Below are 17,338 nucleotides of genomic sequence, written 5' to 3'. Positions count from 1 at the left end.
GCTAGTTAAGGAGAAAGCCCAACATTTCAAGATTAGCAGCAAATGTTTCTTCATGATGTTAAAACAAAAAAACTAGGAAGACTGGATCAAGAGAAGATCCCTGGGAAAAATAGCCTCTGTGCTCCTCTAAGAGATATACACAATTATTTATGTTTTATGTATGTAAAAAGGCCAAAAACAGAATGTTCTGATTCCACAGTCCTTAGTCCAGGGGTTCTCAACGTGTGCACCCTAGAAGATTTCCAGGTGTGCTCTATGGTATTACAGAGAAATTGGGGACCAAAAAACCAACAGGGTTTTTGGAATTTAGATTTTGTGGGGAATTGGCTGTAAGCTGACAGTCTGCCCAACCCTCCACCTCACTTGCCTGATTAGGATGCAAAAAGTTGTTAAACGATGGTGCTGGATTGTTTACCCTACCCTCCACGTTCCCGGAAAGACTGGAGGCAAATTTCTTCTATCCTTTGTTTGGTGTAAAGTTAAGATGATATGTACGATGGGGGTTTTCTGCACTTGGTAAAATTCTTGGGTTGCCTTGGAAACATGATCAGAGACCACTGATTTGCAAATGGCCTCACTTTGCCCTATAAATAAAGCAAGATGCGGTTTTTGGGCACACTTTGTTCTTGCCAGCAGCAATTACAGGGCCCTCCTGACCCCATATTTTCTTAATTCTGCGTATTTTCTTAATTTCACACCATTCCCACTTAGGACCTGGAATTACTAGCTGTGCTGGTTCACGGCATGTGCCCAGATATAAAAATAAATATAGTTACTCTATTATACCATTTCATTACAGAAATACTGCTCTTTTTGTTAACACATCATTATTATATTGTATTTATTATTAACACATCATTATATTATTTTTAGATAAGTACACCCAAATAAGATGGATAGATTTCTCAAAAAGAAGCGTGTTATTGAAGAATCCAATTCTGGAAGTGAGCAAAAGTTAAGTGTAAATCAAACAGGACTTGAAGGCTGATGGGAAGAATTTAATTGATAGCATTTTCCATCACTTCACACTGAACAATACGATTGAGTTAGAAGCCCATTCATGGAAGCTTCAAGTGATTTTGGTTTTACATAAACAGAAGAAGAAGAACTGGCAGCTATATCCACTGATCGTGGATTGATGATTAAACACAAGGAATTGTCTCTTGAAGCCTTTTGGATTTCTATAAAAGAAGAGTATGTGGCAATATTTACAAAAGCTTTGAACATTTTACTACAATTTTCAACATCCTACTTATGTGAATTAGGTTTTTCTACCCTCAACACAATTAAGAGTAAAAAGAGAGAAATTCTTCAATGAGAATATTGAGGAGGAAATGAGAGTTTCCCTTTCAAATATATGCCCAAACATTGAAGAAATTGCTAGGACACATCAGGCTCATGTTTCTCATAAACACAAGAATGAAAAAACTTAATATATTTGCACCAGGACCTGCCAAATTTACTAAATCTTACTAAGAATGTATCTATATATATAAAAAGATAACTTTTTTGTCGTTTATTTTTTAACCCCTCTTTTTTAGCAATTCTAAAAAGCATAACTCAAAAACTCTAACATAAAAATTTTTAATGTCAGAATAAATTTAATTTTGTCATATTTATTTCATTTGATTACCATAAAAGCACGCTTGGACTTTATAATTTTTTTCTTTAATATTTGATTTAATTATTATATTATAACATATTTCTCAGAAATTTGTATATAGTGTGCCTACAATTATTCATAGGATTTTAAATGTGCCCTGACTTCAAAAAGTTTGAGAACCACTGGTCTAATCAAACTCCAAACCTAAAAGAGGAATTCCTGGCAAATGTCTGCTCAGCTCTTGCTTCTATACTCTCAGTGACTGAGAGTCTGTGCCTTCCAAAGTGGCATGTGCTTCACATCTTATTGAGCTGACACACACTTCCTTAAAATGTCATTGGCCCAACTTCTTGAGATTGCAGTAAATGAATTCCTTCTTTTTCATGATCACCCAAATATTTGAGGACAGTTATAGCAGGTTCTCTTGAACCCTGTCTTCCCCAGTGCAGCCCCAGGTTCTGCAGTTGTAGCAATATTAAGTACTTCTGTTTTTAAAATAAATGATTCAAAAGCTTTGTCAAATTTCCCTTTAAATGGTGGGCTCTTTAGGACACATTATGCCATCATGTTGCATTCATTTCGAACTAGTACACAATGGCTACACTAAGCAAGCAGTATAGAAAATCAACTTCTAATCCTGTTATCAGAACCTAGGAGATTCTTCAACTTTTTGTTCGTATACGTAAACACACATTTCAGAATGTTGGGCTATTGGAATCATCTCAAATCGTATTAGTTTGTAGTCTTTCTGATCTGTTAATGGTTAAGTCTTGTGTAAATATGTGTGCTCCACTTGTAACATATTTTAAATTAAGATTACTATAGATATTATATAGGAACAATCTTCTATGCTATTTTATTCCTCTGATTAAAATCTGCACAAGGAGGCTTTCTTCTTTATTGCTAAGGAAATGTCACTTGATCCTTCAAAATTGATTCATAACATCAAAAGAAGGGAAGCTAAAAAGAGAACTTAGGTTCAAGTAGTAAATAGAAAGTTTAGTAATCCTGGAAAATGTCTCTAAGTAAAGTTCTATATTCATGATGGGGAAATGTACTTTATTTTTAAACAGAAAACTGTATACTTATAGGATCTTAAAAAGTTATAATTTAAGAAGCCAAGTTTAATAAAATTAAATATTTTCATTTACTAAAAATGAATTAAATGTAAGGCATCTGTACATGTAAATGGAATTTGGAACAAGTTCCTCAATATAAGTGTTATAAATATTAATTTGATTCTAAGAATAGCCCCCCCAACAGTTCAACTGATTCACAATGTAGCTAATTAATAATATAAAGTGAGTTTGAGCTCATGGAAATAGAATAACTAGCATAGTAAAAGATTAACTAAAAGCCTGGTACATAGCTAGTCTCATGAAATGGTTGAATAACTAATATCTCTTGGTAAAAATATCAAGGATCTAAATAGTTGCTTAAGTTTCAGGGGTCACTTGTCAGTACCAAGCACTGTCCCTCCTATTGCCCCTTTCCTTTCTTTTCCTTTTCCTTCCCTTAAATCATGAGATCTCAGGTATTCAGGTACGTACTTTTGTTTCCATAACATTTTATTTTATTTCTTGAGACCTCTCTCATCCTAAGACAGACAGACACACTCACACCATTTCAAAGAAGCACCCAGTTCATTTCCATTTTAAGAAGTCTACTGTCAATCATTAAGAAGAACCAGCCAGCCTGACCAGGTGGTGGTGCAGTGGATAGAGCATTGACCCCTGGGATGCTGAAAAAACAAGTTCAAAACCCTGAGGTTGCTGGCTTGAGCGTGGGCTTATCTGGATTGAGCACGGGGGTCACTGGCTTGAGCGTGGGGTCATAGACATGACCCACAGTCACTGGCTTGAAGTCCAAGGTTGCTGGCTTGAGATCAAGGGTGCTGACTTGAGCAAGGGGTCACTGACTCAGCTGGAGCCCCCTGATCAAGGCATGTGTGAAAAAGCAATCAATGAACAACTCAAGTGAAGCAACTACCAGCTGATGCTTCTCATCTCTCTCCCTTCCTATCTGTCTGTCCCTCTCTCTGTCTTTCTAACCAAATAAAAAGAAAGAAGAAGAAAGAAGAGGAAGAGGAAGAAAAGAAGAAGAAGAAGAAGGAGAAGGAGAAGGAGAAGAAAGAAGAAGAAGAACCACCACCACCACCACCACCACCACCAGGTAGTGGACATATATATACACAATTGTATCAGGTTCCTGAATCTTGGGAAGGTCTGAGTGTCCTTGTACTAGGGTTTATTCCTTCCTTGCTATCTGCATATGAAAGCTCTGATGTCTTTTCTTCCCAACTATTAACTTCCTAAAGGCAAATTCAATCGTCTTTTTAGTAATCTGCCTCTTTTTACAATCCCCACCATTGCCCTCTTTCCTGGTTAAAGAAGTTGCTTCTTTCCTGAACACCTCCATTGAATGACCAGAAGAGAAGACTGTTTTTTTCACATAACCACCTCCTTCCTACCAAACCTCCCTCAGATTCCTCTCCATGGCTCCATGTCCTTACACCATAGGAAGTCCCTCCTGGACAAACAAGTAAAAGTTTGCTTAGCTACATCAGAACCCCTGCTGCAAGGGATAAGAACAGAAGAGCTCTATTTCTTTGGGTTCAAAGTGTCACCATACACAACTTCATTTGATCCTCTGCCAAACTGTGGTCAGTGGAACAGAGGTAGCTGATTTTACAAATGAGAAAACTGAGGTTGAGAAACATTAGAACTACAATCAGAAAAACCCCAGATTCATCTGCCAAAGGCCAATGCTGTGCCACACAGCACTCTACAATATTCCTTCAGCGAAGCTGATTTTAGCTAGATAGTAGGGGGATACCATCTGATTTAAATGATATACACCTAGGCGTTGATGACGTGATGCTCAATTAGCACCCAGAGGCATTTGCCTTTTTTAAAGAGGATGCTTTATAACTTTTATAGCTTTCTATTTGGTATAATTTGAAGTATTTTAATGCAACTGCCATTTGTCAATTATATAAGTCAAAGAAAGATGTATTTAAAAAATAATGGTGCCATACTTCCTGGGCATAGATATGCCTACACATAGCTTCAAAAGAAGTTAGTGTGAGAGAGAACATTGGAAGAACTGGGCCCACTAACATAACATACTGCCATAGGCATGTTGTGATGGTGAAAACATTCACTGATTTTTTTTATTTTTAGAATTACATTTTTTGCTCTAAGTAAAATATTATTGTAATCTCAAATATTATTGTCTTTTCCCCTCCAACCAAACTTGAAGTTTTACATACTTATCAAATATTTTCTTATATTTTCATCTTCACTGTACTCAAAGCCTTGCTAAATTTCCAGTACCATCAAGCTGGATATTTTCTTTCCAACCTCTGGTGAAAACTCTGCATCACAAATGTGCACAATGAGCACACCCACACTTCACACACATACACATCTGCACACAGATGTTCACTCTCTCTCGCTCTCTCTCTCTCACACACATACTAGTTACCAACCTAGTGAACTGCAGAAGGCACCAGGGAGAACATGTTTGACGTGGTCATCCTCGGATTACTTTGGTTTAAGTTGCTGTCTCCCAGCACCATTTGTCTCTGCCATAGTAAGGTCACAAAGGCATGGATTCATAAGTGCCCCTCTGGGGTTGAAACGTGCCCACAAACTGCCTCTTGCTGAAATATTTAAAAGAGACAATATAGGCCCTGGCCAGTTGGCTCAGCGGTAGAGCGTCGGCCTGGCATGCAGGAGTCCTGGGTTCGATTCCCGGCCAGGACACACAGGAGAAGCGCCCATCTGCTTCTCCACCCCTCCCCCTCTCCTTCCTCTCTGTCTCTCCCTTCCCTTCCCACAGCCAAGGCTCCATTGGAGCAAAAGTTGGCCCAGGCTCTGGGGATGGCTCTATGGCCTCTGCCTCAGGCACTAGAATGGCCCTGGTTGCAACAGAGCAACGCCCCAGATAGGCAGAGCATCGCCCCCTGGTGGGCATGCAGGGTGGATCCCGGTCGGGCACATGCGGGAGTCTGTCTGACTGCCTCCCCGTTTCCAACTTCAGAAAAATACATACATACATACATACATACATACATACATACATAAATGAGACAATATAGTTTGGTGAAAGGAAAAGGAGGGTAGAAATCTTTGATTCTACTTGCAACTCTATCACTATCTAAAATCAAATATATCTGTTAAACATTAAAGCACAGGCAAGAAATTCAGGTGTTAAAAATATTTTAAAGACCATCCCAGTTGTACAGGAGCATATAATTCATTTGGGGATACAAAACTAGGACTTAAGTTAAACCATAATAGAATTCTTAAGATTCTCAAGGTGGCAACTGCGAAATGTTACTAGGCAATAGTATATTTTTTTAAAGACTACTTAATTATGTCTATAAAATTACAGACACAGAGAATTCACTTAGGATAGGGATGGTTGGCAAATACTGACTGGAAAAAAAAATGCAATTTGACCTGGATCTTGAAAGATCAATACAAATTGAGCAGCAGGAATAAATACATTTTACATGTACATAGTACTATATAATTTCCATTGCATTTTCACATACAACTTCTCATCTTTCCCAAGGCTACCATGAGAAAGGATATCATTTACCAATCTCATTTATCAAGGAAAAATAAACTGGAATTGAGAATGATTAAAATAGCTCACTCCAGACCTGAAATCATGCACATATACATTCATCCATTCACTCACTCATTCATTCAGCTCCACCCTGTAACTATGAGAACAGCTATAAAGTGCCAGCACGGCAGCAGACACTGAGAATACAGCAGTGGGGCTTCATGAGGCCTCTCCTCACAACAGCTACAGTCTAAAATATATAGAATGAATCTTGGATAGGCAGGGTGTACGGAGAGGACACACTTGATGAAAACAACATTGAGAAAGCTATGGAGCAAGAAAGCACATAGTACATAAGAGAATAATACTGTATGTAGTTTTATTACTATTGAGGTTAGAGAGGGTTGAGTTTGAGAAAGATAGTTTGGGGGCATTCTGAGGTCTCTGAATATAATGTACAGATATGAGGTTTGGACTTGATTCAGTATACACAGGAAAAAAAATGATACAATTGAAGCATTACTTTAGGAATAAGGTAATCTACATTAACAACAGTAATACTATGTTACTTGTAATAACACCTAACACATTCTGCTGACTTACTACAGGCCAGATACTCTCCTAAACACTTTACATGTATATATTAACTTTAAAATTAGTACTATTTTTAGCTCCAACTGCCCATAAGGGAACTAAGTACAAAGAGGTTAAGTAACTTGCCCAAAGCGAGGCATCTAGCAGAGCCAAGAAACGAACTGCCTTTGGTGTCGAGGATCCAAGCTCTTAGCCACCCTGCTGCACTCACGCCGCAGTGGAAGGGTAAGGAGGAAGCTAAAGGCTAGTCCACCAATTCCTCATTTAAGTAACCCGCCTGAGATATTATGAGATACTATTTGTTAGCTGGGGAAATACAAAGAGGGAACTAGACACACGAGACAGGTTAAAGGAAAGAATAACTTGGATTTATTAAATAAATTTTACAAACAATTGCACATTCAACCCTGGAAGACTATGAGAAGACATTCTTATTGATAGAAATAAGGAAGTTGAATAAATAAGCAACTTGGAGGGAGGAAACTGAGCAGTTTTGATCTGTACCAGATGTTATCAGGATTCTAGAAGGAAATGAAGCCGTGGACTCAGGAAAGACATCATCTGGAATGCCCTGTAAGCTCTTCCTGGTTCAGATATTTCTCCTGCAAGCTGATGGGGTCCGGCCACATGAATGCTGAGGCCTCTTCAGGTTCTATGATTCTATAACTTTGTAATTCTAAAAGCAGAGAATAGACTTTAAAAGTTTGAGATGGAATTTCTTGGCCAATGTAATACTTCTGTTCTTTAGTAGCTTTTGTATTTATTTCTGAAACATTTTGCAAACTTTGTCTCAAATACAGTTTCAAAACTTCAACACACCCGAGAACCAAAGAAAAACTTTAGAAGAAAAAAACCCAAAGCCCCATATTCTGATTTGTTAAAAATCAAGGGTTCAAAGTAGGTGTGTCCCCTTGAAATGGGAGTCTTACTGACAAAAATAAAGGCTCAAAAATGATGTAATTAATCCAGGACCATTTTTTTTTTAAGGAGTCTTAGTTAATTTAGCATCCCCTGTCCTCAGAAAAACACAATAATCTCATAACTTGTTTAACTACACACTGAAAAAGTTACATACTTCCTCAAAACCAGCCATTACCCATTCAACAAGTGAAGAGTAAGCTGAAAAGAAGTCTGAACCAAATGAAGGGGTTTTATACATGCACAGCTTTTGCTTTAGCTCCTCTAAGAAAACTCATAAAAGCACAGGTTAAATATCGGTATGGTTGGTGACCATGAAGAAATGACATGACTGGCTTTTACTAACCAGTAATGTGGTTTTACTAACCATGACTGAGTCCGGAGGTTGTTCCAGAAAGTGCAGTAGACGTTAATTCAGAACAAAATCAAACCAAATACATCATCACACTCAGGGAGTTATCTCCTGTGAGCTGGTGTCCAGGTGGCTGCTGATTCCACTAGAGGGCAACAGAGCGTGCTGGGAAAGCAACTCGGGCTGAAGGACAGTGTCTGGTTATAGGTCACAGTTCAGTGTGCAAACCCAGCTCCATTTCAAAACCACAGGAGATCTCTCAATGCTTCTTTACATTACCAAAACACTCTGTTTTGATAAAAAGTATTCTTTTCTAATACGAAATTTAGTTATATTGGCATTTTGATTTCTCAATAATATATATCAATAAATCCACATGTTTTATCATAATAATAATCTTCCCACAAAAGTATTAATTTAAGCAATTTAATAAACTTTAAATAAATTTAATATGAATTTTTTTAAAAAGGCAGGAGTTATATGATCTGAAGAGAAAAGAGAGGGTTAATAAGCATTTTTAAAAACAGACTGTACTGAAAAATAGTTTGATGTTTTAATATATTTAAATATTAACCATTTAATGGCTCAATCAAAACAAAGGTAAAAATACACTAATAACACTACCATAATAATAATATTAACATTACAGCTAACATGTACTATGGGCACTTACTATATACCATCCTATACTTAAAACAATATAGTTTTCCTACACTAACACTATAAAAACTAACATTGTTTCCTTTTGCAAATGGAAAAATTGATGGTAGTAAAAATATAGAAACTTGCCCAAGGACACATAACTAATAATAAGGTGACCAATCGTCCTTCTTTAGAGAGGACAGTCCTTCTTTTGTAAGTTCCGTCCTCCCTCAAAAAGTCCTCCCTCCTACATGTCCTCCTTTTTGATATTGGAAGATTAATCTGTAAATGCCCATATTCGATCGATGCAGAGTTGAGCTATTGCGTGTGATGTGACGTATTTGTATCTAAATGAGTACTTTTTTCTTATAATTATTATAAAAAATTAATAGGCATGTAAGCATAATTACAATATAAAATATTACAGATGTTTTTATTATGCATTTATCATATTATAGGGTATTATTGTTGCAATGAATAAAATGTTTCTCTTATTAATGATATTGTTTTCTTCAATTTATTTTTGTCCTCATTTTCACTGTAAAAAGTTGGTCACCTTACTAATAAGGAAAAAAATTGGAAATAATAAGGAAAACTAACATTTCAGTCTCAGATGTCACATGTGATCCAGGAAGCCAACCCACCCTCACTGGAATTCAGAGGATCTTGGCACTTCTCCAAAATAAACTTTGATGACTGTCAAAGTCTTGTCAAAAATAGAGACATTCCCCCATTGTAGTTTACCACATAATATAGTTTTACTTTTATATATTGAGTAATACTGTGGCAGTAATCCAATTTATATAATACAGGTTTTATATTGCTGTATTTCAGTATTACATCACAATTGTCTTCTACAACCAAGTCAAAGTATAATAATGACAATTAACAAGGAAAACAATCATTAAAAAAGTTCAAAACTCAGAGGTTCTCACATTCAAATAATAGCAATTAGTGAACAATAAGCTTTGCAATGGCTTAGTAAGTGTCAATCTTTAGACTTCTTAGGGCCTGTATGTATTACAATGAGAAACCAATAAAGAAATATTACCTAGCTCTTGGATGTGGCACTGAAATGATTTCTACATAATACAAGACAACAGCTAACTCAAGTCCCAAAGAGTGAAGGCTCACCCTATGAATTGAGAATCATTTTGATAGATTTTGGAAGGAATGCACATAGCAATCAATGACTGAAGTGTAAGATATTTTCCCTGTCCTACAATATCTAAAAAGCCCAGTTAGTAAGAAATCTGAGAAAGTCATCATCACTTTAAAGGTTTAAAATGATATAAAAGACAGTGTATGAGTGTCCTATTACTGCTATGAACAAATCACCACAAACTGAGGGCCTTCACACAACACAGACTTAACCTACAATCCTGTAGGTGAGAAGTCTGAAACAGGTCTCACTGAGCTAAAACCAAGAGGCCAGCAGTACTGTGTTCCTTCTAGAGGCTCTAGGGGAGAACTCACCCCTTGTTTTTTCCTGCTCCTAGAGGCTAACTGCATTCTTTGTCTCCATTTCCAAAGCCAGCACAGGGCAGTCAACTGATTCTCACACTGTCTTCCTAATACTGATGCTCCTGCCTTCCTCTTCCATTTATAAGGACCCTGTGATTATACTGGGCACACCCAAATAATGCAGAATGACTTCCCCATTTTAAGGTCCTTAATCACTTTTGCAAAGACTCTTTTGCCATGTCACATACATAATCACAAATTCTGGGGATTAGGATGTAAATGTCTTTGAGGGCCTATATTCTGCCTCTTGCAGACAGCACGGTATATAATTTATGCACATTGTGCAATCCATCTGAAAAGTAGTTATTGGAATACAGCATATATTTATCTATAAAACTGCATTTAGTGTAGTTTCTGCAACAGAAGTCTATAAAGTCCACTTGGAATGATTGTACCTGAATTGAGTAATCTGGGACCTGGAAAAGGGGATGCTAGAGAAAGCAACAGAGCTAAAACTAGCAAGCATTTACTTGTTTTTTTGGTTTTCTTCTTTTCCAAGTGAGAGGAGGGGAAATAGAGAGACAGACTTCTGCATGCATCCTGACCGGGAGCTACCAGCAACCCCCGTCTGAGGTCTATGTTCTGCCCATTTTGCGCCATGCTTGCCAACTGAGCTATTTTTAGTGCCTGAAGCAGAGGCTCCACAGAGCCGTCCTCAGCACCCAGGACCAATGCATTTGAACCAATTGAGCCATGGCTGCAGCAGAGGAAGACAGAGAGAGAGAGAGAGAAAGAGAGAGAGAGAGAGAGGAAGGGAATGGGGGAGGGGTGTAGCAGATAGTGGCTTCTCCTGTGTGCCTTGACTGGGAATCAAATCTGGGATATCCACATGCTGAGCCAATGCTCTACCACTGAGCCAACCAGCCAGGGCCGGCATTTAGTTGAAATTAGATGCAGGCTGCTGACAAACGCAGTTGAAGCTAACTATATATGCATGACATACTAATTCTGAATTAATTTTATTATTCTCCATAGTTGTATAACCTTTTCTTAACATCATGTAACTGTGTAAAAACAAATTGTTGATTATTTATGATTGAGGAATTTTTATAATTAAAAATTACAGATACAAACACCCAACACACTGCTTGGCACGATGAAGAAGAACAAAACAGTACTGCCAGTTACTATATCGTGCGGTCTTTAGCAAGTTACTTATAATTTCGGTGGCTAGTCTAAGAAATTTAAAATAGGGATAATATATAGCTCCTGCCCACAGGATTACTCTAAAATAGAATGTGTATGTGCAAAGGCATTCTGGGCCACAGTTAGTGCTCAATAAAATATGAAGTAGTTGTTATTAAGAGAAGTAAGTCTTCTTTGTCTTATGCAGCCAAAGAAGAAACATTAGTGGAAAGCTGTAAATTCTTAGATTTTTATTCCGAAGAACTTGAATCATCAGACTGATACATAAAACTGAAGAATTCTGAGAATGACTGCCACAACTAGATAATTAATAAGTTTCAGCACAAATCTTATACAACTATTATTTATAAGACGCAGAATTCCAAAGCTGCTCCAGTAATATTCTGACAAAATATAAGATGAAATACTGCATTATCATAAAAACTTGATTTCCCTTCTCCTGTGAAGAGGCTCGAATGGGAAAGAGAAAAAGAAGAAGGAAAGAAAAACCTCCCAGAGAGACACTATGTACCACACACTGTGTTGGCCAAAGAAAGAGGTAAGACCAAAGACAACTTCTGGTGCCAAGAGTTTAGAAAGTCATTTTCTTTTCTTTAGAAAACTGACAAAACTATATTAGCTTCTTGTCTGATTTTAAGTAGAATAGCATTTAACCTGTAATTTTAGTCGTTACAGAAGTATACTGTATGGCTTTTCCATAAACTAAACAAATAGCCTCAGACTATACTGCCTTAATTCTAACGTTCTGTTTTTCCGGCTTCATCCTTTCCAGCTAAGCTATCAAAGTTTCCTAATTAAAATTTCTCACCTGTAGTGAGTCTTTCCTAGGAGTTGAGGGATGTGGAATTTGGCACAAGGAAAACATACATCCATTCATGGCTCTTTGGGCATGTTTTCCATCTATATTCTAGATGCAAGAGATTATTAGATAGTCACTTTGAAAATAGGTGAGTTGTAATTTTATCTAAGCTCAATGTCTCAAAGGATCTTGGGTAAATTTCATATGCTATTAAACATCCTGAAGCATCATTTATAATTACTTCTTAATCTAAAATGACAAAAAATAATGTAAGGTCATATGGCAGAATGTTCTTCCCACACTATGGACTATGAAAAAATCTTATGACTTCACAGGAGAGGTCAGGGGAAAAAAAAATCAGTGATGTTCTCTTTTTCACTTACATTATTTTTACAAAGAAAGAAATAGGCATAGAATATATTCTGGCAATATCAAAAGTGTAAATTCCCATCAACTTTGCAGAACAATACAAGTTAGACTTCATGTAGAAGAGAGAAGTATATTATGGGAATGGTTAAGTCTGACCCCAAATATCACTAACACTTTGCTAGGATTTTATCTGATTATCTCACTTTTCACCTTATTTAGTAGTGATGGTGAAGTCCCTTGAAAACAGAGCTTATATATAATAATACTGTTTCTGGGTCTAGTAAATGGATTAAGGTTGAAAAGCACACTGCCAAGATAATTAAAAAGAATTCATAATAAAGAAGAGCTCTATAAAACAAATGATTTCCTTGGGCACTGTTCATAGAGACATACTTCCTGTAATGAGGTCTTGGATGAGGCTGGGGTGAGACATTTTCTTCTGGCTCTTCTAAAACTTGCCACTTTTCTGCTTTTCATTTTAATAAACTGGACATCAGTGAAATTGGGGACAAGAAAACCTTCTTCATTACAACCTAAATGCCCAGAATATTTCAAAGGAAGAAGACGGCTTTAGAGAAGCAGCAAAAAGTGCATCAGTGAAATACAGAAGTAAAAGTCCTTCTTTAAAGTTATGAACATAAATAATACAGCATTATTCACTGTGAGCCCCAACAACAAAGAAGTCGGCATCAAAATCATGTACAGCAGGAGTCAACTGTACAGAGTAAAGCCTCTTTTCCACTCATTAGTTTAGTAAGTGTTCTTTGAGAATCATGTTTTGTAAGCTATTGTGCCAGTTATTATTAATACAAGATTACCAAAGAATAGAAATCTCATGGTTCATGTCCTCTAGGAGCTTACAATCTATTTAGAGAGCTACAGCCCCTTATAAAGTGGCTAATTACAATGCAAGGCAATCCACGATTAAGTACCAATGGAAAACAGGAAAATTACGTGGGCAGAATGTCCATAAAGACTAAATTCGAAAAGTTCAAAAAGGTCTTATGGGGGAAAAAAATGTAATTTCTACCTAAGTTCAATAAATCAATTATTTACATTCCAGTCCAGTTTGTTAAAACACACACACACACGCACACACACGCACACGCACGCACACGCATGCACACATGCACACATGAACGTAAGCACGCCTCCCCCCGAGGTTGCAAAAATCAACACAGAGAAACATGTTTACAGACATAAATGGGCCGAGTGCACACAGCACTAAGGATGCACAGCAGAAGAAGCTCTGAGGAAAGGATCTCTCAGGGAGAGCTGCAGTTCAGTCCTGAAGGACACACTGACCATGGATAAAAGAAGCCCCACACAGTAACAGTAACAATGTCTCCACATCAATAACCCATTCTATTACAACCGAATAGTTTAATATATACCTTTTTTAGTTAAGTGATGGAAGAAAGTTCCCATCTAAACAAGTTATTCACAATGGGATTACTCCCAAGTAGGTGGCAAAACATGTTCAAACTTTTCTGGAAGATTCAATTTAGTGCTTTACTTTGGAACAGAAAAGAACTATGACAAAAGACAGTTGTGTGCAACTACTTGAAGAAAAATCCTCACCATAGTTCTTTATAAGACATTCCTCCTCGTTGTATTCTCTACCTTGAAATATGTTCAAATCTCAGGCATTGAACTGAATATTTAGCAAGAACCAAGAACAAACTCTAGAGACAACAATGACAGTGAGAACTCCAGCAGCCGCAGAGCCTGACACTAATTTACTGAGAAGTATCAGGAACTCTCAGGAATGAAGTATCTGCTAATTAGGCTCCCATGAACATATTCCCAAACCTTGACCAATTTTTTCCAAACTCTGATGGAGAACTTTGATTTATGGGCTGTCCAGGTGAAACCTGAACAGATGGTATCTTTTAATAATAACTGACACACGAGTTCGGTAAGGATCTCAGTCTCTGGAAAACACACAGGTCTACAGAGACAAACACGGAGAAACATTTTTAGAGTCAGCCACCTTGTCTTTGTCTTCCACGACATCTGCCAGGATATCATCTGGATCCAGGATTCCTCCATCTGTGTATTCCAAGTGGTGAATCTTCACCCAGTAGCCAGGATCCTGTAGAAGAACCATTGACAAGTTTCATGACTTAAACGTTTCAAAAAAAAAAATTAATTTTAAAAGCAATAAACTGGTTCATTAAAAATATGCTCTAGCAATAACAAAAATTTTAAACACCAAAGTCAAAAGTTATCTCTTTACTTGGATAAATATTTGGTCATTTTTATCCTGCTTAACACAAATCAGTAAATCAAAGCATACATATTTCATCAATATTCCTGGAAGGTAAATTACAATGCAGAAGTAAATTAATCAGTTATTTGAAAAGCATACACAAGGAATTTTTATAACCTACAATTTAGGCGATCGTAAGAAAATCAAGATTAGAAAGATCTTCGGGGTATTTTCTGAAACTGAGGATTGGAACTTCCAATTGAGATCCCAAAGATGCCGGGGGGGGGGGGGGTGGAATTCAAAAGGCAGAAATCTGTGGTGGCCACTGCTATCACTGGGGAATATACGAATGGAGCTGGTTGACCATCGACCCCATTGCCTGTTGAGAGCACCATGCTCTGTGCGTGTCCTCAACTGGAAGATTTGTGGTGATGTTTGGAGCAAGGCCTCCAGCATTTGTTTCCATTTGCTATAGCATAACAGCAAGTTAAACTGTGTCAGAGATAAATGGGGGGTTCGCTCAAATGGGGTACTGATTTAAGAGATTTCCAAGTATTGTTTTTCTTTAAAATGTTTAGGAGTATAAGGCTTACGGAAAAGAATTGTATTCTCAATTTGATATATGGCTCAATAATCACTGATACAACAGCTTAGAATTAAATAATGCAGTTTATTCAGTTACTTATACACTGCCTACTTCTAGTAAAGATATGTAAGTGAACCATTGTAATAAACAAACAAGAACATGAACCAATGGCTGAAAAAAAAAATTAGTAAAGTTTTCACCAGAGTAGCTAAGCTCTAATCAATTTGGTTCTATGATTCTTGGAAAGCCTCTGAAACTGGGAAACTTTTGAGCTATAAATCACTCGGTTTCCAATAAAGGGATACAAGTTTGTGAGAAGTGGAAATTCTTTTAGGATAAGGCTCTAAACCTTTACTACATGAATTTTTATAAAGTAGTAAGAACTAACATAATCCACAGAATTCAAGTGTAATTCTACAAAAACTAATGGAAACAGTTGTCATATAGCCTCCTCTCTAACTGCCCCATACTATTAAATAATAAGTCCAGGCCATACCATTAAACAATAATTCTTTTAAAGGAATTATTCAAAAGCTGCTGAAATGTAGCCCAAGTACATAGCTTTTCAGTAATCTGACTTGATAAAGTAGTGGGCTTTAAAAATTCAAGGGAATTCTTCTTAACTAGGTTTTTGACATTTCAAAATTAAGTCTTCTGTAGAGTATCTAAAGAGCTTTTCCAAGCAAAATAAAAGGAATTCCTTTTGCTTCTAATACAAGATTTATAAGTGAAAACACTAATGATTTATTAGGATCTTGTACTTATTTTATTGCCCAGATAGTGATCATAAGGATGTGAGTAGTGATTGTACAACCAGGTAAGAAAGTCCTGAGACACCCATGAATCAGTCTTTAATCAGAGATCTGTGCCAACTCAAGGTGATTGTGCTATAAGAGGTGAGCTAAGAACAATAGACTAGATTCCAAATAGAATACGGGGGTAGACAATACACTGTGTAATGGCCACTAGACTATACTGAAAAGACAGCAAAAAAGAACGCCCCCAGTAATCTTCAGGAATTGAATCTTTTTGCTACAGCCATGCCATGGGCAACATATTCTCAAATTTACCCAGGACTTCTGGCTAAAATCTATAGAGTACACTGTATTACATGTTCCTTGTAAAAACGAGCCTTCTTACAAAAGGAGTTCAACTTAATTAATTTCTGTTAACTCCTATTGAGTTTGTTTTTTTTGATATATTATAGTGCTGCAGATAAAATCTGTTGACTTTAAGCATGTTTATAAAAGACGATGTATTCTAACGAGTTTGCTTTTCTATATTCAATTACTTAAAAGCTGACATCTCTAAAGTTGTCTCCTTTTTTTCTTGTGTTCAGTTTGTAGAAGATTTCATAAACTAAGGTGGAAGTAAAACAACTACCCCTAATGCCTGCAGTACAAGTTAAAGTATACCTCTCCTCCTGCCTAGAAGTAAAAACAGAGAGAAGAAAACCAAAGACTGATTTAAAATAGAAAAAGTCATAGAGAAAAATTCATGGACACAAACACGAATGTGGTGATTGCCGGGAGGAGGGTATGAAGGGATAAATGGTGACGAACAGAGGCTTGACTTGGGTGTGGTGAGCATGCCACATAGTGTACAGCAGAATTGTACATCTGAAACCTGTATAATTTTGTTAACCAGTGTTATCCCAATAACTTCAATAAAAAATATTTTAACTATTAAGGGAGAGGCAGGGAGGCAGAGAGACAGACTCCTGCATGTACCCGGACTGGCATCCACCTGGCAAGGCCCCCATGGGGTGATGCTTTGCCCATCTGGGGTCACTGTTCCGTTGTTCAGCAACTGAGCTATTTTAGTACCTGAGGCAAGGCCATGGTGCCATCCTCAGTGCCCAGGGTCAACTTGCTTAAATCAAGCCATGGCTGCTGGAGGGGAAGAGAGAAAGAGAGAGAGATGGTGGAGAGGAAGGGGTGGAAGAGATGGTTGCTTCTCCTGTGTGCCCTGACTGGGAATTGAACCTGGGACTTCCATACACCGGGCCGATGCTC

The 17,338-nt window shown here is 37.2% G+C and overlaps 1 protein-coding gene across 2 annotated transcripts in view; it reads right to left on the bottom strand.

Moving 5' to 3' along the window:
- PARD3B (par-3 family cell polarity regulator beta) overlaps positions 1–17,338 on the bottom strand; it is a 1,075,922-nt gene that overhangs the window by 904,346 nt on the left and 154,238 nt on the right. For both annotated transcript variants that reach the window (XM_066346722.1, XM_066346721.1), the window contains exon 2: positions 14,519–14,620. In XM_066346722.1, coding sequence (XP_066202819.1) covers positions 14,519–14,620 — 102 coding nt within the window. The remainder of the gene's footprint in view (positions 1–14,518; positions 14,621–17,338) is intronic.

Source organism: Saccopteryx leptura, chromosome 7, assembly GCF_036850995.1.
Source record: "Saccopteryx leptura isolate mSacLep1 chromosome 7, mSacLep1_pri_phased_curated, whole genome shotgun sequence".
In the NCBI taxonomy this organism is placed as follows: Eukaryota; Metazoa; Chordata; class Mammalia; order Chiroptera; family Emballonuridae; genus Saccopteryx; species Saccopteryx leptura.
This window is presented reverse-complemented; position numbering and strand designations above follow the sequence as displayed.